The 25,768-nt window shown below is 45.5% G+C and overlaps 1 protein-coding gene across 2 annotated transcripts in view; it reads left to right on the top strand.

Moving 5' to 3' along the window:
* MACO1 (macoilin 1) overlaps nucleotides 1-24,303 on the top strand; it is a 282,509-nt gene extending 258,206 nt beyond the window's left edge. For both annotated transcript variants that reach the window (XM_085647812.1, XM_085647813.1), the window contains exon 11: nucleotides 21,667-24,303. In XM_085647812.1, coding sequence (XP_085503938.1) covers nucleotides 21,667-21,869 — 203 coding nt within the window. In that variant the 3' untranslated portion in view covers nucleotides 21,870-24,303. The remainder of the gene's footprint in view (nucleotides 1-21,666) is intronic.
* Nucleotides 24,304-25,768: the final 1,465 nt, after the last annotated feature.

Genomic DNA, 25,768 nt, shown 5'->3' with positions numbered 1-25,768 from the left:
GGAGCTTTCCCCTTTTTAAGCGAATGAATAGCTTTGAGAATGTCTGTAGTGTGTATATCAGATTCCAGAGAGGAGAAATCCACATCCAAAGAAGCAGGTGGAGGAAGAGAGGCTAAGTATTGATCAATATCTGATAAAAGAGGCGGAGATTCAGGTGTGTATAGAGATTTGTAAAAGTTAGAAAATTCTAAAAGAATGTCTTCGTCTTTATGGAGTATGGCAGTGGTTCCCAAACTTATTCAACCTGTGGCTCCCTTGACCTAATTGGCAGTTGGCTGTGGCTCCCCATCATGTCACTGGTGGGAGAATGTAAGCCAGACCAACAATCTACATATATTCTTTTTTCCTGTAAATGAGGGCCCATCTAGATATTTGTTGTATCAAAATAATAATCGTCCTGACATAACCTCAGGCTCAGTGTGTGATTGTAGATAAGGTTTGAAAATACTGATTTTATTTGGGAGGCCTTACTCTTGGTACTAACTATGACCAAAGATAAAGAAAACGGTTTTTAAAAAAACATCGGATGAGGTTTTTTTTAAGTTCATGCACGCATTGCAAAGCAAGGGATGAGCGGTGGACACCTGATGACCCCTTTTATATACGCAGCTTAGAACTTTCACAATGCCACTTGTCGCACAGCCTCCATCACTTGTCCGCCCTCTTTGTCACAACACCAAATAGGCCACCTGGTGTGCACCTGTTCACGTGCAACGTCTAACTTTTGGCAAGTACGCCTGCACAGTGCCTTTTATATTACCGATTTATATATGGAATTTGTTTAATTTTGCGACACCCAGCCTATGAGTTTTACATACTCTCGGAGTCCTCGCCATAGCTCAACCTCAGCTTATAATGTTGAGAGACAAAAGAACACAGTCTTAACCTGCATGTGGGAGGCTTGTTGACTGTCTTGTAATGCGATGGACCTGGCAGGGACAGAATAAACTTACATAAGAGGGTGTGAATTTGAGCTCTCCTATTACGGCTGACATGCTGCACTCCATGCACATTACCACCAAAAAACATCTTTTCCCTGAGGAGAATCACACTGAGATGTCCTCAAATCACGAGAAACAAACACTTTGAAATAAGTAAAGTAAACAGCTGTAACTTTGTACTCGTGCCCGTGTCTCTTCCTGGGGCAGTGGGGAGCGAATCCAGCAAAAGGGAAAATTTTGGTAATTACTAACAGCAAAGCAGAATAGACTAGCACTCACTGTTTTGACAATATATATTTCATATATAAACCTCTCCTGAGCACATGTGAGTCTTGAGATAACGGCATCTTAAAGAATACTCTCCGTAAATGTTGATTGAGCAAGAAGTAGCACCAGTAAGGTATCCTTCACAGCAAGGGTGAGCCTTGCCCAGGCCAAGGCACCTATAGCCTCCCATCTGCTGCCGCGGTTAAGCAGTGGATACTACTAGAGAATGAAATGTGCTAATGTCCTTCCCTGATGCTGCCATCTTGATCCCTGACATCAGGGATAGAGGGGCCATCCAAAATGAGCCAAATCATTCGGAAAGCGCAACTTTTTCCTGATCTGGATTGGGATACGTCAGAGGCAGAACAAGTCTTCCCTTCGGGAAAGGAATGAGGGTCACACGAGCCAGCTGGGAGGAGGTGCTGTTGCTCAGAAAGGGAATGTGTGTTTATTTCTGACAAGTCCGACCATAACATTACTTCAGTGGCAAACTCCTGAAATAAACGGAGGGAAGAAGGGGGAACTTCTTTCACTGAGGCTGAGAAGGAAAAGGGTTATTAATATTACACACTAATATTAATGACTTGCTTCGTGCCTGGCTTTGGCTGAGGGTCAGACTGGGGCCGGTAAACTAATCCAGGCTGCAATGTAGCCTATTTCCAACGCAGCAGCGAGTTTGCCCACTGAAAATTCTGTCTCGTAATTTCTGGCGCGGACACAAACAAAGTGCAGGAACAGCAGCCAGCATAATTACAGGGGCTTGGCCGGTCACGAGTTTATCATGTCCCACTTTTTTGCAGTAAGCAAGGAGTATTTTAGCCCGTGTGAAACCAACCTGTGTAGATCGTGAAGGGTCCTCAGAAGCGCTGTGCAGCAGAACACGGAAGGCAATAACGCTTGACAGTCTCTGTGCGTAAGCAGAGGCTACGTGAAAGCACGTCAGAAGCGCGTATGGCGACCGTGCGCTCCTGGGCCAAACCATGATTTCAGATAACACAGGTGGCATTTGAAACTCCCCCGTGTGTTGCGCCGCAGCTGGGTGTCATTTAAACAAGATTCACTGTCTTGCTGCCTTCAAGCTGACTGCTGACAGGTAGCGGTAGGGCATCAAAAGACGCATCACTTGTTAATTGCGCACATTCTCACAATTACAATACCACATGATTCGAAGCTTCCTCCGTGCAGGTAATTTTTCCCACATCGTGCGCGGCGCCCCTGGTGACCCCTAACGGCGCACCAGGGTGCCGCGGCGCACAGTTTGGGAAACACTGGAGTATGGTATTAGATGAAGATATGATACAATCAATTTTAGTACGCTCTTGCTTGACTTTAAGGTATTTAGCAAGAAGATTACCTGATTTATTTTGCGCGCTGTAGAATTTCGCGCTAGACTTAAGTAGATATAGATTTGCCGAATTAGTAGAAAGTTTGTTAAAAGAGAGTTTGGCATTAATAAGTTCCTCTAAGGTAGATTGACTGTTTGTGAGGTAATAGCGGTGTTCTAATTGTTTAATTTGTAAATTAAGTGCCTGAGATGAAAGAGAAGCTGCCCGCCGCTTCTGGGCAACAAAGGAAATGATAAAATCCCTAGATGCAGCTTTAAAAGAGTCCCAGACAAGTTGGGGAGATAGCTGGGGAGATTCGTTTTCATAAAAAAATACGGTGGCAAAATCGAGAAAAGCTGATGTGAACTTAGAATCTAATAGAAGAGAGTTATTAAATCTCCATCTTCTAGTGCCTTTAATGGGGGAGGGTAGATCTAAACTTAAGGAAACTGGGGCATGATCAGAAATTAAAATAGACCCTATGTCTGTATGGGAAATGTGCTGAATTAAAGCCTTGGAGATAAAGAGGTCATCTATTCGGGATTGCGAGGAATGAGCAGGTGAATAGTAAGTGTATTCTCGTAGTGTAGGGTGACAAAGTCTACAAGAGTCTACAAGGGATCTTTGAGAAACAGTGGAGGTAAATTGAGAATGTGTACAGGAAGGGATGAATCTGGAGTTGGAATTCCTATCAATAAAGGGATCTACAATCATATTACAGTCCCCACCAAAAATCAAATAATCATCACTGCATTGCATTAAAAGGGAGAGAATTTGGGGCCAAAATAGTTTATCCTGAGTAGTGGGAGCATAAACATTAAAAATAGAAAGCGGAATCTTGTTGATCAATAAGGAAATCACCACCCACCTACCTTCTGAATCATTATCCTGTCTTATAAGCTGAACATCCAAACGTTTATGACAGAGAATAGCTACACCATTGCGTTTTCCTGAGCCAGGTGATGCAAAAACATGGCCTACCCAATTACGTCGTAATTTAATTATTTCAGTATCTGGTACATGAATTTCCTGTAAAAGAGCAATATCACCCTTCAAATTCGCAATATGTGACAAAACTCATTGGCGTTTGATAGGAGAACCCAAACCTTTAACATTCCAAGATATAATATTTAACGACATTTAAATCCTATATAAAAGTAGCAAAACAATAAAAACCATTCTTGAAAAAGTATGCCATATATAAAAGCAAATACCATGCAAATTATGCAACAAAAGAAAGAAAAAAAACATTACTGTAGAGATATAATAGTAAGAGATACAAGAATTCATGGGATAGAAGAGAAGATGAAAATGAGAAAAAAGATGATATAAAAAAGGAGCATAGAAGAAAACTTGAAAATAGAGATCGAACAGAGAAAGGAGGAGAAAAAGGGAAATGGAATTGGTCAAAATTAATTTGGACAATTATCAGATAGACAGTTAGGAAACTAAGCACAATACTAAATAACTGGGACAAAAGGGAACAAAACAACGACCAGTTAGAATAAGTTCGAACAATTATCCTGCAACCAATGATACAAAAGTTAAAAGCAATACAGAGAGAATAATAAGGATACAAAGAACTGGGAAAAAGATAAGGAATCACTATTAGACAAAGCGGAGAGATAGGAATGATAAGGCTGTTATCAAAATTGAGAGGAAAAAAGAAATCAGAAAGAAGAAGAGGGGAGGAGAAAAGAAAAAGGAAGGAAATAAAAAAGGACATAGAAGAAAAGAACATGAAACAAGAATGCAAAACAAAACCAACAATAATTGATGATAAAAGAAAATGTCAAAAAGACATACCACAAAAAGACAATGGGGATGGAGGAGCCACATGAGGAAGGTAGCACACCGAACGGAGGACTCCAAGAGGGTGCAGCAAGGGGAGACTCAACCTCCGGGCATGATACGAAGAGGACAAGAATCAAAAGTATCGCAGAACCGCACCTGAGAAAAGAAAAGGAACAAAAAACATTAGCAGGGTATCTCAGGACGTAACAGGGTGTATCCGAAAGGAGGGTAGAACAACAGAAAACAATGACATAACAGCAAACATAATTCAATTAGGTAATGACATTAATCATCGTCGAGAGGAGTCCATGGAGTTATCTCTGCAGGAGTCAAGGAAACGTTGCAGAAGCATGGGATCTTCATAATTTGTTGTTTTATTATTATAAGTCACCTTGAAGACACACGGGTGAAACAGTCCATAACGAGCATTCAGGGCGCGAAGAGCAGGTCTCATGTCCAAAAACTTTTTGCGCCGATCCGCAGTAGTTTTAGCGTAATCCGGACCAAAGAAAAGAGTGGAACCATTCCAAGTAATTCTCCCCTTCTGTTTGGCAGCCTGAAGGACTTTAATCAGATCCGTATATTCCAAAAAATACAGGATAACACCCCTAGGTTTCACTTGAGAGGATGAAGAACTGACAGAACGAGAGATTTGACCTAGGCGGTGGGCTCGTTGAATATTCAATGGAGGAGAATTTGGGAGTCCAAGAAGTGTTGGCAGAAAGGACTGAAAGAAAAATATGGTATTGGTGCCTTCAAGATTTTCCGCAAGACCATAAATGCGTAGATTATTACGCCTATTACGATTTTCCAAATTCTCAATCTGTTGTTTGAGAGATTGTACTTCTCTATGTAATTCTGGAACCTGGGCGGAGATCGCTTGCACTGAAAACACTTTTTCCTCAAGATCTGCCACTTGTTGCTTAGTATGAGACCAATTATCCTCAAGGCTCTGAAGACGGGCATTGGTTTCAGCCATATACGGTTTAAGCGAGCGTATTTCCTCAAGAAGCAACTCCATGGAGAGAGAGGGAGAGACGCTGGTAGGTGAAGGCGGGTTCGCCTTCGCTCGTTTTCCTGGAGTGGAAGGAATTTTAGATTTAGGCTTGGAGCCCGTACGGGAAGAACCCGGAGAGGAACTCCTCATTTCAATAGAGTCATTAGACGTGTCAGTGACGCCGTCCTGTAACACACTAAAAGGATTATTGGTCTCTAAAGGCCCGCAGCTGGTATTGGGGTGCTGAGCGGTACCACGATTAGAGCGAGCCATTTTGCCCAAAAATGCTGGTGCACACAAGACACTAAAATGATATTTCAGAAAGCGCTGGAAAGTGTTGAGAAAAATGAAAGTCCCATAAAAAGTATTGATAGTACAAACTCATCCATAAATGCCCTTATATGAGCTTTGGTTAGAGGAAAAAAGCACTGCAGTCAGTCAAACCTTCAGTAGCATAGTGAAAAAATAGAAGCTACAGAGCTAAAATGGCGTCCAGGGAGACAAAGATCAACACTGAAGAGATGAAAAACACTGCGCATGGAAAACACCACCAACCAGGTTGCTTTAGAAATCAAAAAGAAACTAAAACAAAATAAAAATGACTTCTGAGAAAATCCCTAAAAAAACATTGAGTCATCTTTGAAACATGTGAGGTGTTAAAATCGTGGCACAGGACCTGCAACAAACAACGAGCGTGTAAAAGCCCAAAATGGCGGCCGCTCTCCAGTTTCCAGTCACGGCCGATAAAACCGTCAGGTAAAATAGCATGCACGCTCACCAAACAGCACCATAACTCCCGCGGTCTATGCAGGAGGGCTTCCGCTGCTTAAACATGCAGTCCCGGGATACATTTGAGGGCGGTGAGCGCCCGGAGGATCCCCAGCGCGCTACGTTCTCTCGGAGCTCCGAACAGCGGCGGCCATTCCTGACGGCGCCTAAGCCACGCCGCCCAGACATACAGACTTAAATGGAAAAGATTTTGCATTTGGTGCCATGAAGTTCATCCAATTCATGCAAAACCGGAACAAATTTTTCCTTTCTTTTTGCATTTGGCAAGATCAGGCCTTTCGCATTCTACCCTTAAGGTATTCTTAGCAGCTATCTCCAGATTCTGACAGGATGGTTCCAACTCTCTTTACTCTTCTAGGATCATTCAGCAGTTCTTCAAGGGATTGTTTCGCATGTTTCGTCCCATACGCCGTCCACCTCCATCCTGGCATCTGAACGTTGTGCTCTCACAACTCATGCGCCATCATTTTGAACCTATTCATAAAACAGATTTCAAATTTCTCTCTTGGAAAGTCTCTCTACTATTAGCCCTCACATCTGCTAGGCGGGTCAGTGACATTCTAGCCTCCACTATAAAACCGCCTTACCTTCAATTCACCAGAGATTCGGTAGTGCTACGCACTAACCCCACTTTTATGCCTAAAGTACCTTCGGACTTCCATCTCCACGAACCGATCATTTTAAAGACTTTCTTTCCTAATCCTCAATCCCCTGCGGAAAGAGCTTTGCATCCTCTTGATGTTAAGAGGTGTCTCAAATTCTATTTGCAAAGGACATCTTCACTTCGGAAAACTGATCAGCTATTTATAGCTTATGGAAAGATGAGTACAGGACTGCCAATATCCAAGCAATCCATTGCTCATTGGATCTCTGCTGCAATCTGTTTCTGCCATCAGCGTGCAGGCAGACCATTACAGACAACTCCGATAGCAATCTCTTCCTCTACCACTCTCTTTGCTGGTGGGCCTATTCATCAAATCTGCAGAGCTGCTACGTGGTCCAGCAGGCACACCTTTACCATGCACTACTGTCTGGAAGCTGCCGGCGATGCAGACATGTCTGTGGGACAGGCGGTTCTCCGTAATCTTTTTAAATAAAGTGAGCCTCTGTTCTTCTCTCCTCCTCTTACTATTTTCTGACATACAGATCTTCTATGATTGTTGGTGTGTGTATATGTATGTATGTATGTATGTATATATATATATTCACTTAAAAAACCATAGGTTTCACACATGTTATAGTTACCTGGACATTTCACTCGTAAAAAACCAATGAAATTCCCCCGTTATAGTTAGTGCAGGCAACTATAACTCACGCGACCGCAATCCTCTGCTGATGACGTCAGATATTACATCACTGTATTTAGACACTTATTTACCCATGTCTTCTTCCATTAATCTTTAGCTATACATATATTACAAATATTTATTTTTCAGAAAGACACATATGTCATCAGTGATGTAATATCTGTTGTCATCAGCAGAGGATTGCGGTCGCGTGAGTTATAGTTGCCTGCACTAACTATAACGGGGGAATTTCATTGGTTTTTTACGAGTGAAATGTCCAGGTAACTATAACATGTGTGAAACCTATGGTTTTTTAAGTGAATTTGCAAGGTTTTTTAAATGCTAATTCGTATCTATAACGTGTGTGAAACCTATGGTTTTTTCAGTAAATTTCAAAGGTTTTTTAAATGCTAATTTATGTATGTATTTTTTTTTTATGGAATTTTCAGCTTGCGCGCACTTCGCGAACTTCGTGGAATTTTTTCCGTTTTTTCACCGTGCGCGCAGGGTGCGCGCACTCCGCCATTTTTCGGAAAAAAAATAATCTTTTTTTTGCCCTTGGGGGTCCTTCTGGGACCCCCTGACAAAGGCTAGGGGGTCAGGAACTGTCCACCATGCCCCCTTTTCACGTTCTCCACCTTTGTTTTTCACCCCCTCAGACTGCGAGAGACAAAATGGCGGCCGACACTTCCTGGTTTCGACCGATTCGAATGTTTACCGACATCTAACAACCAATCAGAATTGCGCTCGCGCACGTAAGGGTGCGCGCACTGTGCGCGCACGGTGCGCGCGTATAGATATTGATATGGTTTTAAATGCTATTTTCTCAGGAAATACTGAACTTATTTACACGAGACCTTCAAAAGGCACTTCCTTGACCTTATGGCTACCTCTCTGCCAAATTTCACGTAATTCTGTTCAGCCGTTCGGGCTGTAGCTGCGACTAAAGGTCCTATGGAAAAATGCATGGGGAAAACGCGTTTTGGGACCCCCCCTTTTTCTCGGCCCCCGCTTGACGAATCCCCCCGAGACTTTCAGGGTAGGAGCTGAACGGAGCGCCCCATTTGTTTTGAAAATTTCGCGAGGATTCGTCAACCGGCGCCAAAGTTATTCAAAATAGAATTTTAAAATTTCCTATGGAAAATAGGTTGTAACTATAACTATCTACTGGCGACCACCAGTAGATAATGTGTATATATATATATATATATACGTAGATATTTATATATGCGTAGATATTTATATATCTATATGTCTGTTTATACGTATGGAAATATCTATATGTGTGATTACATATTGCCTGTGATATGCTTATGATGAGGTTGTGATATAATATCACTAATATTGTTATGGAGTTACTGCTCTCTACTCTGATTCAGGCATGTGAATCTATGAAATATACCCCAATACTGGAGAAGAACAATAGTTACTTACCTGTAATCTGTGGTTCTCCAGTATTGGTATCTTTAATAGGTTCACATGCAACCCGCCCACCTCCCCTCAGAGGCTCGTCTATACTCTTTTCATTCTGGATCACACTTGTGCGAGAAAATCTGAGAGCCTGAGCCTCTGAGGAGAACATTCTGGGTGGGGCTGTCGCCTGATTGGCTGTAGTTTGGACTATATATAATTACTTGGACGAGTCATGAAAGTGGAGGATTTTTTCTTTTTGATTTCTGGCTACTTTACTTCCTGGTTCTAGGTTACCTATGATATGGTTTCTATATGCATATATATTGCTATTTTTATGTACCGTGGGACTCCCACTCTGACGACGGGGAATGATTCAGGCATGTGAATCTATGAAAGATACCAATACTGGAGAACTGCAGATTACAGGTAAGTAACTACTGTTCTTCTGGCTGGAGGTGGTAGGGGAATTGGGTTTGATGATGGGAAACTTGGTAGACTGCACGATTCAGGTATGTTTGCTGGGACTGCTCACAAAGCTAAAATCTCAAGAACACCGGTTCGTGTCGGTGGCGCTTCTGCTGGCCAAGAGGCTGGGGGCAGTACACAGGGGCCAACGCAATGTTACAAAATAGCAGCGATGTTTGCAAGATATGATATATTGTAGAGATACAATAACAATGTACGCAGAGGAATTGCGCTGCCACTGTCTTGTTGCTAGCATCTGGTGCACATGACTTCCTCATTGGTCTTTCAGCCACTGTCTGTTCCACTGAAGGGGGGAGATATATATATATTATTCAATGCATATAAGCTGTGGATCATATGCTGAAGCATAGATCACCATCTACTGTTGAGTCCGGATGTTTGCACTTTGTTTTTGTTCGAATAAGTCTTTCCAGTCATGAGGTAGGTGACCCCTCCTTTCGGTGATAGTGCGCATGGGCATCGGCTCCATCCTTAGATTGGTTTTTTCCACCATCTGGTTCAGATGTGTACTGCTGCACTCCGGTTCGGCACCATTTCTCAAACTTCTTTGACGCGCATTCCATACCCTCGACGGTGTTATTGACTGCAAATCCCCATTCGTCGCTTATCGTCTCAACTGTAAAATCTTCGATCGGAAAACTCATGGAAGGCTGTCTGGCCTACCCGCGCCGACCGCTCTAGCAGTCGATGAAACAGACTCCATTCAAGTCAAGTCAAGTCAATGAAACTTTATTCGGATCAATAATAATCCATAAAAGCACAGCAAATAAAACATACAAAATACCCAATAAGATGCTGTTTACATAAAAAGTCAACAGTCCATACAAATTTTTAAGACATTGTTAAACGAGCACGAACCGCAGTTTTTAACCCCTGTGGCGCGGATTCCCGCGCTGTGCTGAAGGGTTCGAGCGCGGGCGGGGCCATGACGGAACGGTTCCGTCATCCGCACAGCGCAACCGATGCTCATGACGGAACCGTTCCGTCATGAGCATCGAAGGGGTTAAAAAAGAGCTCACACGAAAAAGTTCATGGTCATCCAGGGTCAAAATCATTGAAAATGCAAGTTCCAGGCTAATTGGTTTTAGGTTTTTTAAAATACGGAATTAAAAACCATTTGATGTACTTAGAATAAAATTTACAAAAAAATAAAAAATGTCAAATTGTTTGCTCACTCCGGCAGTCACAAGGGCAAGGCTCAACACATTGGTCATTTAAATTCCATAAAGGAAAACTGAGAGCATGTTTAATGGTACCTGCCCTGAGACGGAATATAAGGCCACGCTCCCAATGACTTAGTGGAAGAGTTAAATAACTGGGTGTGGGGTAAATTAAGAGATTACGGGCTAGATATCTGGAAACACTAGGTTTCAAAGACTCCCTCGCTACCCTTTCATCGTTAAATAACATGTAAAGTTCTTTTTTAAGTTCACTTTTTGAAGGGAGCGTAGTGGTAATGGGTGTTAAGAAAACATTTTGCAAGTTCATGCTGCGAAATGCGCTCAGCACCCCTGATAACCAGGGGATAGCCATGCCCTTATCGCAACGTAAGCAATCCTCGATAATATCCCTGGTCAAATTGGCGGCAGGGTTTTTCCAAATCGCCAGCCAAAAAAGAGCAGGGCGAGCACAAATGAAATCCCCTATAAAATACAACCCCAATTCCTTATGACCTATATAATGTGGGGAAGTAATAGGGGCACAGAGGAGCTTTCTGCAAAATCTGTTTTCTTCAGCAATTATGTCAGAACATCTAGCTGTTCCCCAGACCTCAGCACCGTATGTGGCGACCGGGACGCATTGGGCTTTGTATATTTTTAAGATAGCAGCCAGTGCGCCAGTCTTCTTGGGGCGGGGGAGACTCAGGATTGAGTTAATGGACTTTGAGAACTTACTCCTGGAGTGGGCAATATGCCCACTCCAGGAGTTGTTCGCAGCAAAGACCACGCCCAAATACGGGAAACTGCTAGTTGACCCCAATCTCTCTGCTACCCATGTGACGTCTCTTCGGGCCACATGACATTACGAAAGATTTTTTAAAATTGGTCTTCAAGTCTAAGGAATCCATATGGTCAACAAAGCCGTTCACTAAAGTGCGTAGTGCGTTAGGGGTGCGGCCCATAAGGACCACATCGTCTGCATATAGCAGGGCGGGGAGCTGGTTACCTTTTATTGTCGGCACATCGCCAGTTAGGGAAACCAGGTGTTTGTGTAGGCCGTTGATATAAATGATAAATAAAAGAGGGGCTAAGACACAGCCCTGTCTAACCCCTCTGTTGACTCTAACCAACTCAGTAACCTCTCCATTCAAGTTATGTCCCGGATGTCGTGCTAAATTTCCACGCACCGACTTGCACAAAGTGTGCAACCTCTCTCTGTCCCCGGAACACAACGAGAAAGACTGCGGCGTGTGCCGATTGAAAAAGACTCATGATCATCGGGCTCATCTGATAGAGACTACTAGCCGCAGATTCCTTATCATAGAATTATCCCCAGGCATGAGACTGGACCTGGAAAACTTTCTTGCCCAGCATCTCTGCGCGCCGGGGGGGGGCGGTACCACAAGACTCCGCCCCGACGTCCTCCGCGGGCGTGACGTCAGCGAGGTCACATAAACCCCACCTCAGCGCGCTGACCTCAGTTTTCTTCTTTTCCGCGTGCAACGCGGTTCTGGATCTTGTCCCTGGCCTGTTTCAGGCCTTCTTTTCCACTTTTAGGCTATTTTCTTGAGAACAGTGTGTGAATGCCTTCGGGCTTTAAGACGTGCTCGTCTTGCGCGCGCCAGATGTCGGCGGCGGATCCTCACCCCTCTGCATGTGATGTTTGGGGAAGCACCACGACTCCACGGACTGCGAGGCGTGTCAGCAAATGAAGCCAAAGTCCCGGCGGGAGCGCCGGATGAAACTCCTTTCGGCGCGCATGTCCTGGTCGGCAGCGTCGCCACGCCCGTCCCCCGCGGAAGGCTTCAAGACCCGCCGCTTCCGTCTCCGACATCCTCCCTCTCCCAGGCCGCAAGGGCGTCGCTAACCTGTTGGTAAGTGTCGCAGTTTGTCCCCGAGGCCCGGTCCCCGGCCTGTTGGGGTCCTGGGTTCTCCGCAGGTGGTGCGGCCTGCGTGTCGCCACCCTATCCACCGTTCCGCGGGGCGGGGTCGACCAGAGCCCAGATGGGGGCCTATGCCGCGGCCTTGCAGGCCTCGTTGGCTCTTCCTTCTTCTCCTTCTCTTCCTGAGACGTCTACGGATCCCTTGCCGCGTGCGGAGACTCCTGCGGCTCCGGTGCCGACCGGTTTGGATCCAGGTTCGGAGGATGTGGTGCTGTCTGAGTGCGGCCCTTCGGGGTTCCCCTCCTTCGGTCCACGGCGCCTCTGCTTCGCTGCAAATCCCTGTGGGAGTCCCTGTGGTGTCACGGGAGGTTGCCGGGGTTCGGGGCCCCCTCTGGCCTCTGGGCAGACGGTTGCCTTGTCCGAGGCCGCGGTGATGCCACTCAGGCGGCTGCTGGCCCTGGCAGCGCCGCAGAGGCCGGCTAGGGGTCAGGCGTGTCCCCGCGCCCCTCTCGTCCCTCCAGGCAGGCGGCTGCCTCGTCAGAGGTAGTCTCGGCGCCTTTCTGGTGCCGACCCTTATCTGCCCCGGCTCCGACCCTGCCTCGGTCTCCTGCACCGCGCGTTGTGGCGGAGGTCATTCCGGCGCCCCCTTCGGCGCTGGTCGATGTTGCCCTGATGCCAGTGGCGGACTCTATGGCGCCGGGCCGACATCGGGTCGTTGATTCGTCTTCGGATGCCCCCTCTTCTCCAGAGGTTCGGCGGTTGTTGGTTTCCGGAGACGGGTCGTCGCGTCGTGGCCTTTTCCCCGGCGTCCTCTAAGGACGGCTCTTCTCCGTCGCCGCGCCCGCAGTCTTCGCCGGAGGCGCCTCAGGTTCCCCATTCATTGGCCCACCCTCCCCCCGTTTCGGGCTTGGCTTTTCCTTCCACCAGTTGGGCTGGGGGGCGGCCACCTTAGCTTACAGCCGTCGCCCAGGAACTGCTTTCCCCGCCGCGGGGCCCTACGGTGGCGCATGCTGCCTTCGCTCGGGCTGTTTCCACAGCTGCGGGGATCCTGCGAATGGGCGATCCAGCTGCCCGTTTCCCCACGGATCGTCTTCTGGAGGTCCTCCATCAGGGTTCTGGTGGTCAGGAGCTGCTTCTTTCCTTCGAGGCTTCGCTCCACACTTCTCGTTTGGGGGCGGCCTGCCACGGGGGACCCGGTGCCCCAGCAACTTCTGCACTGCCACCATTCTGCGCTGCATGATCCTGTCTTTCTTTCCCTCCACCCCTCCACCAGGGGCCCTCTTTTGCAGACTGCCTTTCCCTCCCTGCCATCGTTGTTGTCTCCTCCGTCACAGGAGGCACGCTGGTCGGATTCCTGGGGGCGCAATATTTCCGCCTCCACCAGTGCGGCTTTGCGGGCCCTTAAAACTCTGTGTGTTGGCTAGGGCCACTTCTTGCTTGTGGGATTTGGCGGAGTCCCTTATGTCTGCCGCTTCTCAGGAGGGTGCCTGTGTTGATCTGAGGCACCATGTGTTGGATGGCCGGGAGCTGGCGGGGTTTATTCTTCGCTCGGCTCTGGACATTTCAGAGGTGCTTGGTCGTGCCATGGCTTCTTCAGTGGCCCTTCGTCTGCATGCCTGGTTACGGGATAGTGTGTTCCCGGAGAACGTTAGGGAGCGGCTGGTGGACCTTCCCTTTGATGGTATTCTTTTGTTTCACGCCCCTGCGGATTCTGCCATTCAGAGGTTTCTTGCGGGGCTTCGTCCTCCTCCTCCTCCTCCTCCCCCTCAGTGACCTGTGAGTCGGTCTGTGTTTCGGGGAGTGTTCTTCCGTTGTTTTCCTGGGGCCTTGTAGCGAGTAGCTCAGGTTGTCTGTTCTGTGTGGTTGATGTGCCTTTCGGTCCTTTTGTTAGGACTTTGTTGCTTTTGGCTGCTGGTCCGGCCCTTGTTTGAATTGTGGTTTTAGCTGTTTGTAAGGCCCTGAGATTAGGCCTTCTGTGCATTCTTTATTGGCTGCTTGGCAAGCCATCTGCGGTTTTCTCCGCAGGTTTTTCTGTGTGTCCTCTGCTGCAGACAATTTTTGCTAAGAGGGTTCCCATGTTCTGGGACGTAACTTGCCCTATGTGGGGTACTGGTAGCTACTATATAGCTCTATCCTGTGCTGGGGAGGTGTGGTCGTCCTTCGGGCTTCTGCTCTCCGTGGCGTCACGGTATATCGCTGGTGCGATGTTCTTGCTAATGGTTTTGGATTGGCTTGTGTGGCGCCTGGTCTGTCCATCTCCTGGATCTCTGTGTCGCTGGCCTAGTCTGGCCTGCTGTCTGCGGCATTGCATTGTATCGGTGTTGCATTTCTGTCCGCCTTGGTCCTCTGTCTGGTGTCCAAGGGAGGGACTAGTTTCCCTGTTTTTTTTGTTCTGGTGGACAGCTTGGTCCGTCCTGCTCTCACTCCTTCACTCGTGGGTCAGTGTGTTCCTGCCCCTCCCTTGGGGCGTGTCCTGTTCCTTCTTGGCCCTTCCTGGCCTCTGCCTTTGGCTGGCACCTCGCTTGTCCTGGGTGCATCGTTCCGTGGTGTTGTCTGCTGCTGGCTGTCATGCCAGTGCTGGCCTCTGGTTCTGCTACGCCATTGTGGCCTTTGATGCATTATCTTGAGCTCTTTTTCTTCTTCTGTCTGCACTTTTGGCAGTGCAACTGTCCCTGCTTTGTCCGCTGCTTATGGCTGGGGTGTGTGCAGCTCTTTCTGTTATTGTGTATGTGTTTCTTCCGGTGGGCCCTGCCTCCGGTTCTACCTCGTCTCCCTAGGGGTTGAGGTGGTCCTTGTGTTCCTTGAGGCTCTTAGGGTGCTGTCTGCCCCTTCGGGGTGTTGGGCGGTTCTCCCTTGGTTGGGCTTAGGATTTCCTGACCTCTCCCTTCTTGTCCCTATGACATGTCCCCTGCTGGGGCCCTGTGTCTCTCCTGGTGGGGAAGACTTTCTCGCAGACCCTCCTCCCTTTTGGGTATGGCTAGGGTATCTATTCTACGATTAGGAATCTGCGGCTAGTAGTCTCTATCAGATGTGCAAGTTACTTACCTTTGGTAACGATGTATCTGGTAGAGACGATTCTAGCTGCAGATTCCTTCACTACCTGTCCTTCCTCCCCGTTCTGCTAGGACCCTCTGCTTGGGTTTATGCAGTCGCCTCCCTCTGGGTGCCTTGTCTTCTGTGGGTGTTCTCTACGTCTTCTTCCGGTCAGGCATCCCTCCAGCTGATTTCTCTCCAGCGTGAGGGCCTACTTTTGCTCTTTCCCTCTGTTGTCTGGTTCTCTGATTCCCACCGGTCTTCTTCGTTGGGAGTTCTTTTACCTGTCTTTGCAGAGGTTATGGCCCTCTTTGGCACTGTGGTCTGCGGATGGATTACCTGTCCTTTGACCTCCTGCTCCTTTCAGGAGGTATGGCCATCCTTGGCGGGTGGTCTGGGGATGGATTGCTGTTGCTCCTCTGTTCCGGGCTTGTGGTTGTGGTTCTCGGCTCTCTCTCTCTCTTTCTGTCACGGTGCTTTCTCCTGCTCTTGCCTCCAGGAGGGCTCTTCCCTTGGCTTACAAGGTGCTTCCGCGGAGGGGTGCTTGCGCTTTTCTTGCTATGGCTTCGCTGCTCTGGCCTTCTGGTGCTTTACTGGCACCTGGTGTTTTCGCCTTGCCTTGCACAGTTGTTCCTCAGAGTGGTGCCCTGCTCTTTTCCTGCTCTGGCCTACTGTTGTCGCCTTCTGGTGCCTTAGTGCCACCTGGTGCTGTCTTTCCTCTTTTGTTTCTCTCGCACACTGTTCCCATGCTGTCCTCCGTTTTGTTGTGATGGCTCCGCTTTGTGGTGCGTAAAAGTTCGCTGAAGCATACTAACGTCAGCGCACCGGGGTTGGGCTTATGTGACCTCGCTGACCTCACGCCCGCGGAGGATGTCGGGGCGGAGTCGCGTGGTACCGCCCTCTGGCACGCCTGGGGATAATTCTACGTTAAGGAATCTGCGGCTAGAATCGTCTCTACCAGATACATCGTTACCGAAGGTAAGTAACTTGTACGACATCACCAGATGCAACAGCAAAGCAGCTCTGCACTGGACATCTTTGGCGAAGAGTCAGACTCCAAACATCATACCCAAGGAGCCGAAGTAGAGGAAGAACATTTCTCTGTGTTTGAGGCTGACTCAGACATCGAAGAAGAGGAGCAAGTTACTCCGGGTCAGAGTACCGTGAGTAAAGACAACCCCTTGCCCCCACCCCCACAACCTAAGACAAAGGCTCTGGTCCCTCCTCTGACTTCGGGCCAAGGTTGGCACTGACAAAAGGTTTCCGACGCCCTGCCTTCGGCTCGGCTCCGAAACATAAAGAAAAGCCTTCCGGTTCAGGCTCGAACCGACCCCAGCTCGGTGCCACCCCAACACCTTTGACACCGAAGCACAAGTCGACACCACCGGCGCCGAAAGGCTTGGAGCTGAAACAGGCAGCCAAGGATAAAGAGACTCCGTTGAAAGAGCCTCGGTCCGATCAATCCATTTCGGATCCGAAACAGAAAAAGTTGGTGATTCACCCTGATACAGAGCATATTCAGGCCACTAGACCAAAAAAGAGGAAATTGGATCTACCAGAGGACTACCACATTCCTCTAATGAAGAGAAATGTGGGTACTAACCCTTCTCCTCCTTACATTACACCTACTTCTCCTACTAATCCTAATCTACTTACTTCACCTGAAAATTCACCACCAACTTCACTTAACCCGCAAGATGATGGGGATGGGGAGGCCAATCAAGATTCCCCACAGGACACTGATGCTTGGCAGGACTATCGCACTGATCCAGATCAAGATAATAATCCAGATTTGTACCCCTCCAGACCCTCCCCACCACATAACATTGGGTACATTGAGCTCCTTAATAGGGCTGATCAATATCACAGGGTGGAGTTGCATTAAGAGACATTAGAGCAGGATTTCCTCTTTGAGACCCGCCGACCCTACATACATCAAAGGCCAGTTACCTTTAGACTCTCTTGTAGTATGTAATGCTCACAAGAGAGCCAATTCACAAACATCAGGTGAAGCTCCTCCTCCAGATAAGGAGTCCAAGCTCATTGACGCCTCAGGCAAAAGAGTAGTTTCACAAGCAGCTAACCATCGGCGTATTGCCAATGCTCAAGCTTTTTATGACAGGGCTCACTACAATGAGTTAGAAAAACTCATGCAGTTCTTACCAGACGAGCAGAAGACTAAGGCTAGCTACTTTATTGAAGAGGGTAAGCTCATTACAAATACATCTATCAGGTGTGCCCTAGATGCGGCAGACACAGCAGCCCATACAATTAACACCAGTGTACTGTTGCGAACGTATGCTTGGTTGGGAATTTCAGGTTTCAAACCTGAGGTGCAAACCTCCATCCTCAACCAACCCTTTGATAAGGAACATCTTTTTGGACCAGTAGTGAACACCTCGCTGGAAAAAATTAAAAAAGATACAGAGGTAGCAAAGTCCATGGGGGCTTTGCAGTCACCCACCAATAGGGGTTCCTTTTGCTGCTCCTTTTATAGGGGTGGCTCTAAAAACATATCCACCGAGACTACCTCCTCTTACAAAGGTAATAATCAATCCCCCTCACCAACAGGTTATTTCAGAGAAGGTTTTAGAGGAAACAATGGTAAGGGAAGAAGCAGAGGCAACTCCACACGCTCCTCCCCCACCGGCAACAAACAGTGACTTCCATCCCATACCCCCTGATCATTCCACTCCTGTCGGCGGACGTCTCTCCCAATTTCTCCCTGTCTGGAACTCCATCATTTCAGACAAATGGGTACTGCAAATTATCCAGTATGGTTACTGCCTGGAACTTACAGCCAATCCCCCAACTATCCTTCCAAGATCACATGCAATGTCACCGGAACATCTCTCACTTGATCTACACCACACACATTCACAAAACACTATTGTGTAGATGTGTTAGCAAGACCCAAGCTAGTGTCGGCCAGGCAGTTTTACATACACTATTTCAGACGTCTGCAACAGCTACAGGTTAACTACCGCTTTGGGAGATAACTGCTATGTAGTCTATGCTTAAGCATATGATCTACAGCTCCTATGCCTCGAACGGAAAATGCTAGTTACCTAGTATGCATCCATTCTTGGCATATAGAGCTGTAGAGTCATATGCACCCAACCGCCTCCCCGGGTACCTTTACCTGTTGCAGTAATATCTTAATTAGATACTTTATTCATGGACATCTCTCTTTACTACTCTTACTAACTCCATCATCACAATTTACGGCAAAACAATCTAAGGATGGAGTCGATGCCCATGCGCACTATCACCGAAATGAGGAGTCGCCTACCTCGAGACTGGAAAGACTTCTTCGAACAAAAACAAAGTGCAAACATCCAGACCAAACACTAGATGGCGACCTATGCTTAAGCATATGACCCTACAGCTCTATATGCCAAGAACAGATGTATACTGAGAAAGTAGCATTTTCCATATATATAATATATATATTTATTTAGAGAGATATAACTTCATTTGTTGTGAAGAAAAAAAAAGTGCCAGGGCCTTTGCCAGGAGGCCACTGCAGCTTTCACCACTCATTGCCCCTACAATCACTACCTATGACAGTACCAAAACAACTACTAACCATCAGATCCATCAGATACCTAAACGTTTAACATTTCAGTCTATATCAGCCTCAAAAGCCATAAGAATGGCTTAGGTGGCAGGTATTAGTTATTTTAAATCTACATAGAATTAATAAACAACCAATTTTGTGCGCCTCTCTAAATTCAACAAATAGCGTGTATATATATATATATATATATATATATATATATATATATATATATATATATATATATATATATATATACTCTCTCTCTTCCTCCCCCTTCACCCCCCAATCCTTTTATCCCACTGTTGACCTCTCGCGATGTGGCTGCCAGTATGTTGGTCTATTTACCTTTGTTCACTCTTGCGGCTGCTTCTGTGTGTGGGTGCGCGCTTATTAATTTTTCTCAATCTCTTGCCATGTCATTCCCTCTTTTGAGTTTGGTTCTCTGTGTTCATCTTAGTATGGTTTACTATAGACGTGTGAGGCTCCCTCAGTGATGTTGCTGTTGTTTTTCTGCAGCGGTCAGAGTATGTGCATATTTGTCTTTCTTTTTCTATCTCTGTGCTCCAGAGTTATTGGGTGCAGGACGAGTTCTGTTGACCAGCGGTTTGTGCAGTGGCGACTCCAGTATATGTATTGTGGTTTGCATTTTGTGATGAAGGAATTTTCAATCTGTGTGTGTACCTATCAGCCTGTTGGCTTTTCTGGTTTTTTATGTCTGCATCTTGCTTGGCTTTCTGTGTTTTTTTTTAGCTTAAGTCAGTGTTTTTACAAGTACAACAAGAATTGATAATGCCAATATGTCTGGTCTATAACTGAAAATGTCCCTTCAGTCACTGGTGAGTTTAGGCATCTAATAAATCAACAAGCATGTACTTTGTCAGTCAATCTTGTACTCCTGCATCCATTCATCTGCCCACCTACTGACTAATCCATGCATTCACTCATTTCCAATTCATAATATACAACCCATCCTATGAAAACCTAATAAGGATTCACATTTTGCAAATATCTTGCAGAGGGAGGTAACTAACATCAAAACCCATGCCTACTACTCTAATTTGTAAATTCCCATGTAACAAAATACCTGTCTACAAGCTTTAACACAGTGTAATAATCTTCGTTTGAACGCCTGTTGCTTTAGCGCATGCTTTTATAGTGAATAAGTCAAGTCTATGCCTTTGTCCTAACGGATTATGCCATATGACATAACTATTCCCTGTGAACCAAGCAGGCACGTAGCCTTTATATTTGGCTTGTCATCGTAACCTACTGTATTGAGAATACGCATTTTCATTATGTAAATATTAGCGACACCATCAAATTACAAATGCGTACAAAATTACAGTTGGAAAAACAATTCACAGTTGCTCTTAAAAGGACCTCAGAAGCAGAAGCATTCTCACAGTGCAAACCTTCTACTTCCAGAATTGTGCGGGATAACAAGCACCAAAACCCTTGCCTACTTGCTTTCTTGTAAGACAATTCCTGTTTATGTGTAATCTATATATAATAGCAATTCACTGTTAAAGGCCTGTCGCCCCTAATATTTTCATAATAAAATAATTGTTAAAGTCTGGCCTCCTGACTTTGTTGTATAATTTTAATTTAATAAACAGTATAGCCTGGATCATTAGGTTGTCCGCATAACCTACTCAGGCCTCCTGTGTTGAGCATACACATTCCCACAAGGTAAAAATTGTATAAGACAAGTACTGTCTTTCAGTGGAAGCAAGCAGCTTCTGCCCACTGAAGAGCTTGTTGAGAGGAAGATCCATATGTGGGTAGAGCCTAAGCTCCTCTTTCAGTACTGATTTTTAACTCTTTTTTTGGTGTTCACATGAGGTCCAAATGATGACTGCTCTGTCAAACCAGGCCTAAAAACAAAGTAAAATACCGGAACTTAAAGAATTGCACAGTGAACACAGCATGGTCATCCCTTTAAATTGATGAGGAACATCACACCAGGCATCGTGTATTTAACCTCTTCGCTGCGGCGCAAATTCCGCAGCAGTGCTGACATTCCGATCGCGGGCGGGGTCATGACGTCTCCCGGCCGTCGTCCGCACACGCCCATCGTGACTCATGACGGCCGGGAGACGTCATGAGCATGGAAGAGGTTAACCTGAAGCCCTGATCAGTGCTTTAACCCCTCTCCTCATTAACCCCTAGCACTCTTATTTAGGCAAATGTATTACTTCGTTTCCATCCCTCAGATGCCGTCACCATTGCTGTCCTCTTCATTCATCCACATATATTCCCTCATGAATCCCTCTGACCCGTCAACAGTCTTGATCTTATTTTTCCACCCACATCCTCTATCTCCCTTCTGTGGCCCTACATAGAAAAAGTACACTAAAATAAGACCCTCCTTTCTTATGAATGGGGTAGTGTATCAAACAAGCTTGATCTCAGACCTTGTGTGCACCTATACCGAACAAGAATAAAGGTGAAAAGAAAAGCTGAATCGACAGGTAAGTGTAACTGGTAAAAGTCATGCAAGTTCTTGGTTCAAACCCAATTTACCACTGTACTTTCAAAACTGGTTTCTGGAAATGACAGCTAGTGCCACGGCTTCGCTTGGAAAGAAGCCTCCACTCCCCCCGCCCTCCCCACCTACCTGCAAAGCCTCCTCATCCACAATCCTATAAATTGAGTAAAAATTAAACATGTTAAATGAAGGCGAGACTGGCTTATCCCATTTAAATACATTCTTTCTATCTTTTCTTTTAGGGCAAATCATTCAAAAAGATCAAGAGATCAAGGACCTCAAACAGAAGATTGCAGAAGTTATGGCTGTAATGCCAAGCATTACGTATACAGCAGCAACAGGCACTCTGAGCCCTGTTTCCCCACATTACTCTTCCAAATTTGTGGAGGCCAGCCCTTCTGGACTTGATCCCAACGCCTCTGTTTACCAGCCCCTCAAGAAATGAATGCCAACCTTTGTTTACTCTACAAATTTGTCCCTCTGAAGGCAATCTCGCAAGAGCATCTCATGCAGTTAAGAAGGAATTGTATTGTGCAAGACCGTTGTAGTTTAAACAGAAAAAGACACCAAGATTTGACTAGAACTGCCCATCATTTTCTCTTGTACATTTTTAGAAAACCTCACAGAACTTTGCAGTTATTTATTTTTCTTTCGGGTTTTTTTTTTTTTTTGGGTCAGCCCATGAAAGCAAACTTCTTGTTACAAGTAGCCAATTCTGTCTCTTGGGCAGTATTGTAATGGTTTCCTCTTGAAAATGCAGGGCTTTGTTATGATCCTGAACCCCTTATCATACAATCAAGCGACACACACAAGAACCTGATCCTTGCGGTAATGGTAAAATTTAGGAGTCAAAGGGTCTTATAATGCAACCAAATGCTGAGGTTTAGTTGCATTGAATAATGATATGTGAAAGATACGTTGCAGGAAATTATTCGATTACCCCCTCAGTGGACCAAACAAATTTTTGGGGCAGTATTTATATTTTAAAGGGAAATAATAGCTACCAGAAATACCTGAAAATGTACTGGTTATTGTTGTGTGAAATATTTATTCCCGTTGATGTTTTAGTAATTGAGAATTGCTAACCGTTTTGTTCACAGTGCCTTGGGAGAAGACATTTCAAGGGGAAACATGATGTTCAAAATATTTTTTTTCTTCTCCATCACCCTAGCGTCTTTTCCAGCCTCATTACAACATCATCTGCACATTTCACACAATAGTGTGCATCCTCTTTTACAGCAGATATTTACTTACTAGAGGTTGCATTTTTTTTTCATGTGCCCGATTTTGCCTAAAAGTAGTAACTTGTGTACACAGACTTGTGCATAATACCGATTCCCACAGGGTCTTAATCAAAAAGTTCACCCCAGTTATGCTGTGAGCAGGGAGCGTGTGATACGGTGTGGATTGGCTGTGTATTTTGTAAACATTTCTATTGCCTTTTGTGTTGAAAAGGATGACACACCTATTCTCTATTTCACACTGTTGTTAAAGAGATGGTGGAGAGTATTTATCCCTATCGCAATAACAGAAAGAGTTCTCAGAAAAGTCGGCTAGTTTATAGGTTTGCACATGACTCCATGTCATTTGGGAAACGCTGCTTCAGTCATGGCTTCCATCACTCTGAGAGCTTCAGTTGAACCAATTGGATTGGAATTATAGATTGGTTTGTAAAAGGAAAGCTCAGGGCTGGATGAGAGTTTCTCACGTGACATGGACTTATTGTTGAGATGATTCTGATCATTCGACAGGAAGAGGAACGTTAGCCTATACATCTCCTCATGCAAGATTTAAGCTCAAATTAAGCCAAAAAATCTTCAGTGTTCTTTTACTTGCCTTGAGTAAAACGTATCCTGAAAGGCATGGTAATACTATTAAAAGCATTATTGTGAATGCAAGTGTGTGCATATTAGTTACTTGAGGGAGAGAACTGGGAGTTCACTGCATCTACTGGGACAGGCCTGCTGCCCTTCCATCTTTGAGAAGCCTCTCCTGGAATATTACAGTTTAATAATTCTATAGAAGTTTTTTTTAGGTGACTAAGCGAGTATAATTGTTTTGTCCCATCCAGTTCTTTCCCTCTGTGCCCACACTTCCACCACATGCACTGAAATAAGTGCAACTTCTAAGGTGTAAAAACACCACCTTGTGGGCAACGAGCACAGCATAGGCTTGAAACTAGGAGGGCTGCTTTATTTTTCAACTACGATTCAAAATTGAAATCGGATTGTGTTAACGAAAATTAACGGAGCTGGTGATTACTCAGCTATTGTGCCAAGAAGGTTTTTTTAAGTTAAAATAAACGAATAAAGGGAATTAAAAACAGTTCAGTTAAAACGTGCATTTTGCATTAGTAAAGTGTTTGCGCTGGAAACTGTTCAAGTGTTTGAGAATTTTAGCTAAAAAGCTAATTGTATTGGAAATTTGAGAACATTTAAGCCAAACATTATGCTTCTGCACACCTGCAGTAGATTCTGGAAGAACCATGTTCTTCTAAACCTGTAAGGTTGTAATGTTAATTGGCATGTACGCTCATTTAAAAAAAACAATGAAGTAGAAAAAAACAGTTTGTTCAATTAGAAGTAATACTGAATCACAGCGTTTCTTTTGGGTTAAAACGTTTAGATTTAGCCAGGTGTGTATGTTGCTGTCATTTGCATTTTTGAATCATCTTGTGTAACCTGTTGCCATAAAAGTGTTATTTAAACTTGTCATAGGTTTTTCAACTTTGTGAAAAACATGAAATATTGTCACTGACTTTGTGTTCAAGTTCCCGGATTCTGCTGCCTTTTTGGCATTTCTTTCGTTGAATTCTTTGGTCTTGGCTGCATCATTTCTTCTGTGGGGTTTACAAAGAATAAACATTTTCTTGCAGATAATTTATTTTGCCTTGTCTATATGCAGTGCATCAGCAACTATGAAAGGTAATGGGAAAAGTTGAAATGTGTACATTTGTCGAAATGTTTTATTGTCAGGCAACTCTGTGACAAAGTCTAAGGGTTTCAGTATTACTGCATAATCGTGACAGTCTTTCCACAACAGCCCTGTGTGCATAGGAATGGTTCTGTTTCATAATTATTCGAAAACTCAAATGTTTGCTTACTTCTCCGTTGATGTGCAGAAAAAGCTTGATTGCTTCTCCATTGATGTGCAGGAACGGGCTTTGAAAAGCAACTTAGACAACTTGGTGTGCTTATGGAAGCCAGAGCTGAGCCTTCCTAAGAATGTGTACACCACTTTCTGTAATTAAGTTTTAGTATATCCACACCTACCACTGAGTATTTGGAAAGGTTGCCATTATGGCCTTGTTTAAGCTGCACCCTGAACATTTTACTTCATTTGTTGTATTTTTGTTTTTTATAAAGCACAAGTTAGTGCCCCTTAGAATGGCGCATCCAATGCTTTTTTTTTATGTGGATGAGTAAAGTCCTATTCGTAGCCTGTTTTGGCTGCAGATACACATGCTATGCATACTCCTGCCATCGAGTGTTTGGCCCGGACTCTGCAAGTTGTTTTTCTTGAGGAAGTTTTATGATCGGTGTCATGCGTCGTTTCTCCTCCCCCCCTCAAGGTATTGCACATATGCAACGGCTCCTTTGTTAGAAAGTATTTTTTCCGCCATCTGGCTCGGATGGACTGTGTCGGAGCTCTGCAGAAGGTCACGCGGCCTACGGTAAACAAGAAGGCGATCGGAGATCCAGTAAACAACACCCAAGGATTCTAAGAGCCCGGAACAGATTACTCGGAGCCCAGTACTCACACACTTGTCGAGAATGACCATCTCCGGGTGATGGAGATGAAGAAGGACCTCTTCAGATGGTGCCCTTGGTGCAGGCTCAGATTCACTTGAAGTGTTCGATGTATGCCTCTCTCCAGAGCTTAAAGAGGTCGAGTGTGCGGCTTGCGCACTATTCAAAAACAAGAAGACTCTCTGAACCTGTAGGGATCGATGCGTGGCACACACCGTGGAACTGGCGGCTGTAACAGAGTTCTCGCACGACAGCGACGTGGAAAGTGAAGCAGGTGGTCCAGTAGGAGGTTGGGTTATCGTTGCCAGCCCCCACTAAATCACTTTAGTTTCCTCTTCTGGGAAAGAACATGCTCTGGTGCATGAAGACGGACCCACATCTCCGAGGCTGATCTCGGAATCTGGGCTGAGGACCAAGACAACTCCACATACCGTGAGTACAGTCAGCCCCGTATAAAGAAAATCTTACACTCAGCTCCACCATCCCTGACACACCATGGTACACCATAGCCCTCGGCTCAGGCCTACACCATGCTCACGCCTCTGGAACGGAGAAGAGGCGAGAATGTTCCCGATCCCCATTGGGCAACCAGGCC

This window comes from Triturus cristatus, chromosome 3_2 (assembly GCF_964204655.1).
Source record: "Triturus cristatus chromosome 3_2, aTriCri1.1, whole genome shotgun sequence".
Taxonomy (NCBI): domain Eukaryota; kingdom Metazoa; phylum Chordata; class Amphibia; order Caudata; family Salamandridae; genus Triturus; species Triturus cristatus.
This window is presented reverse-complemented; position numbering and strand designations above follow the sequence as displayed.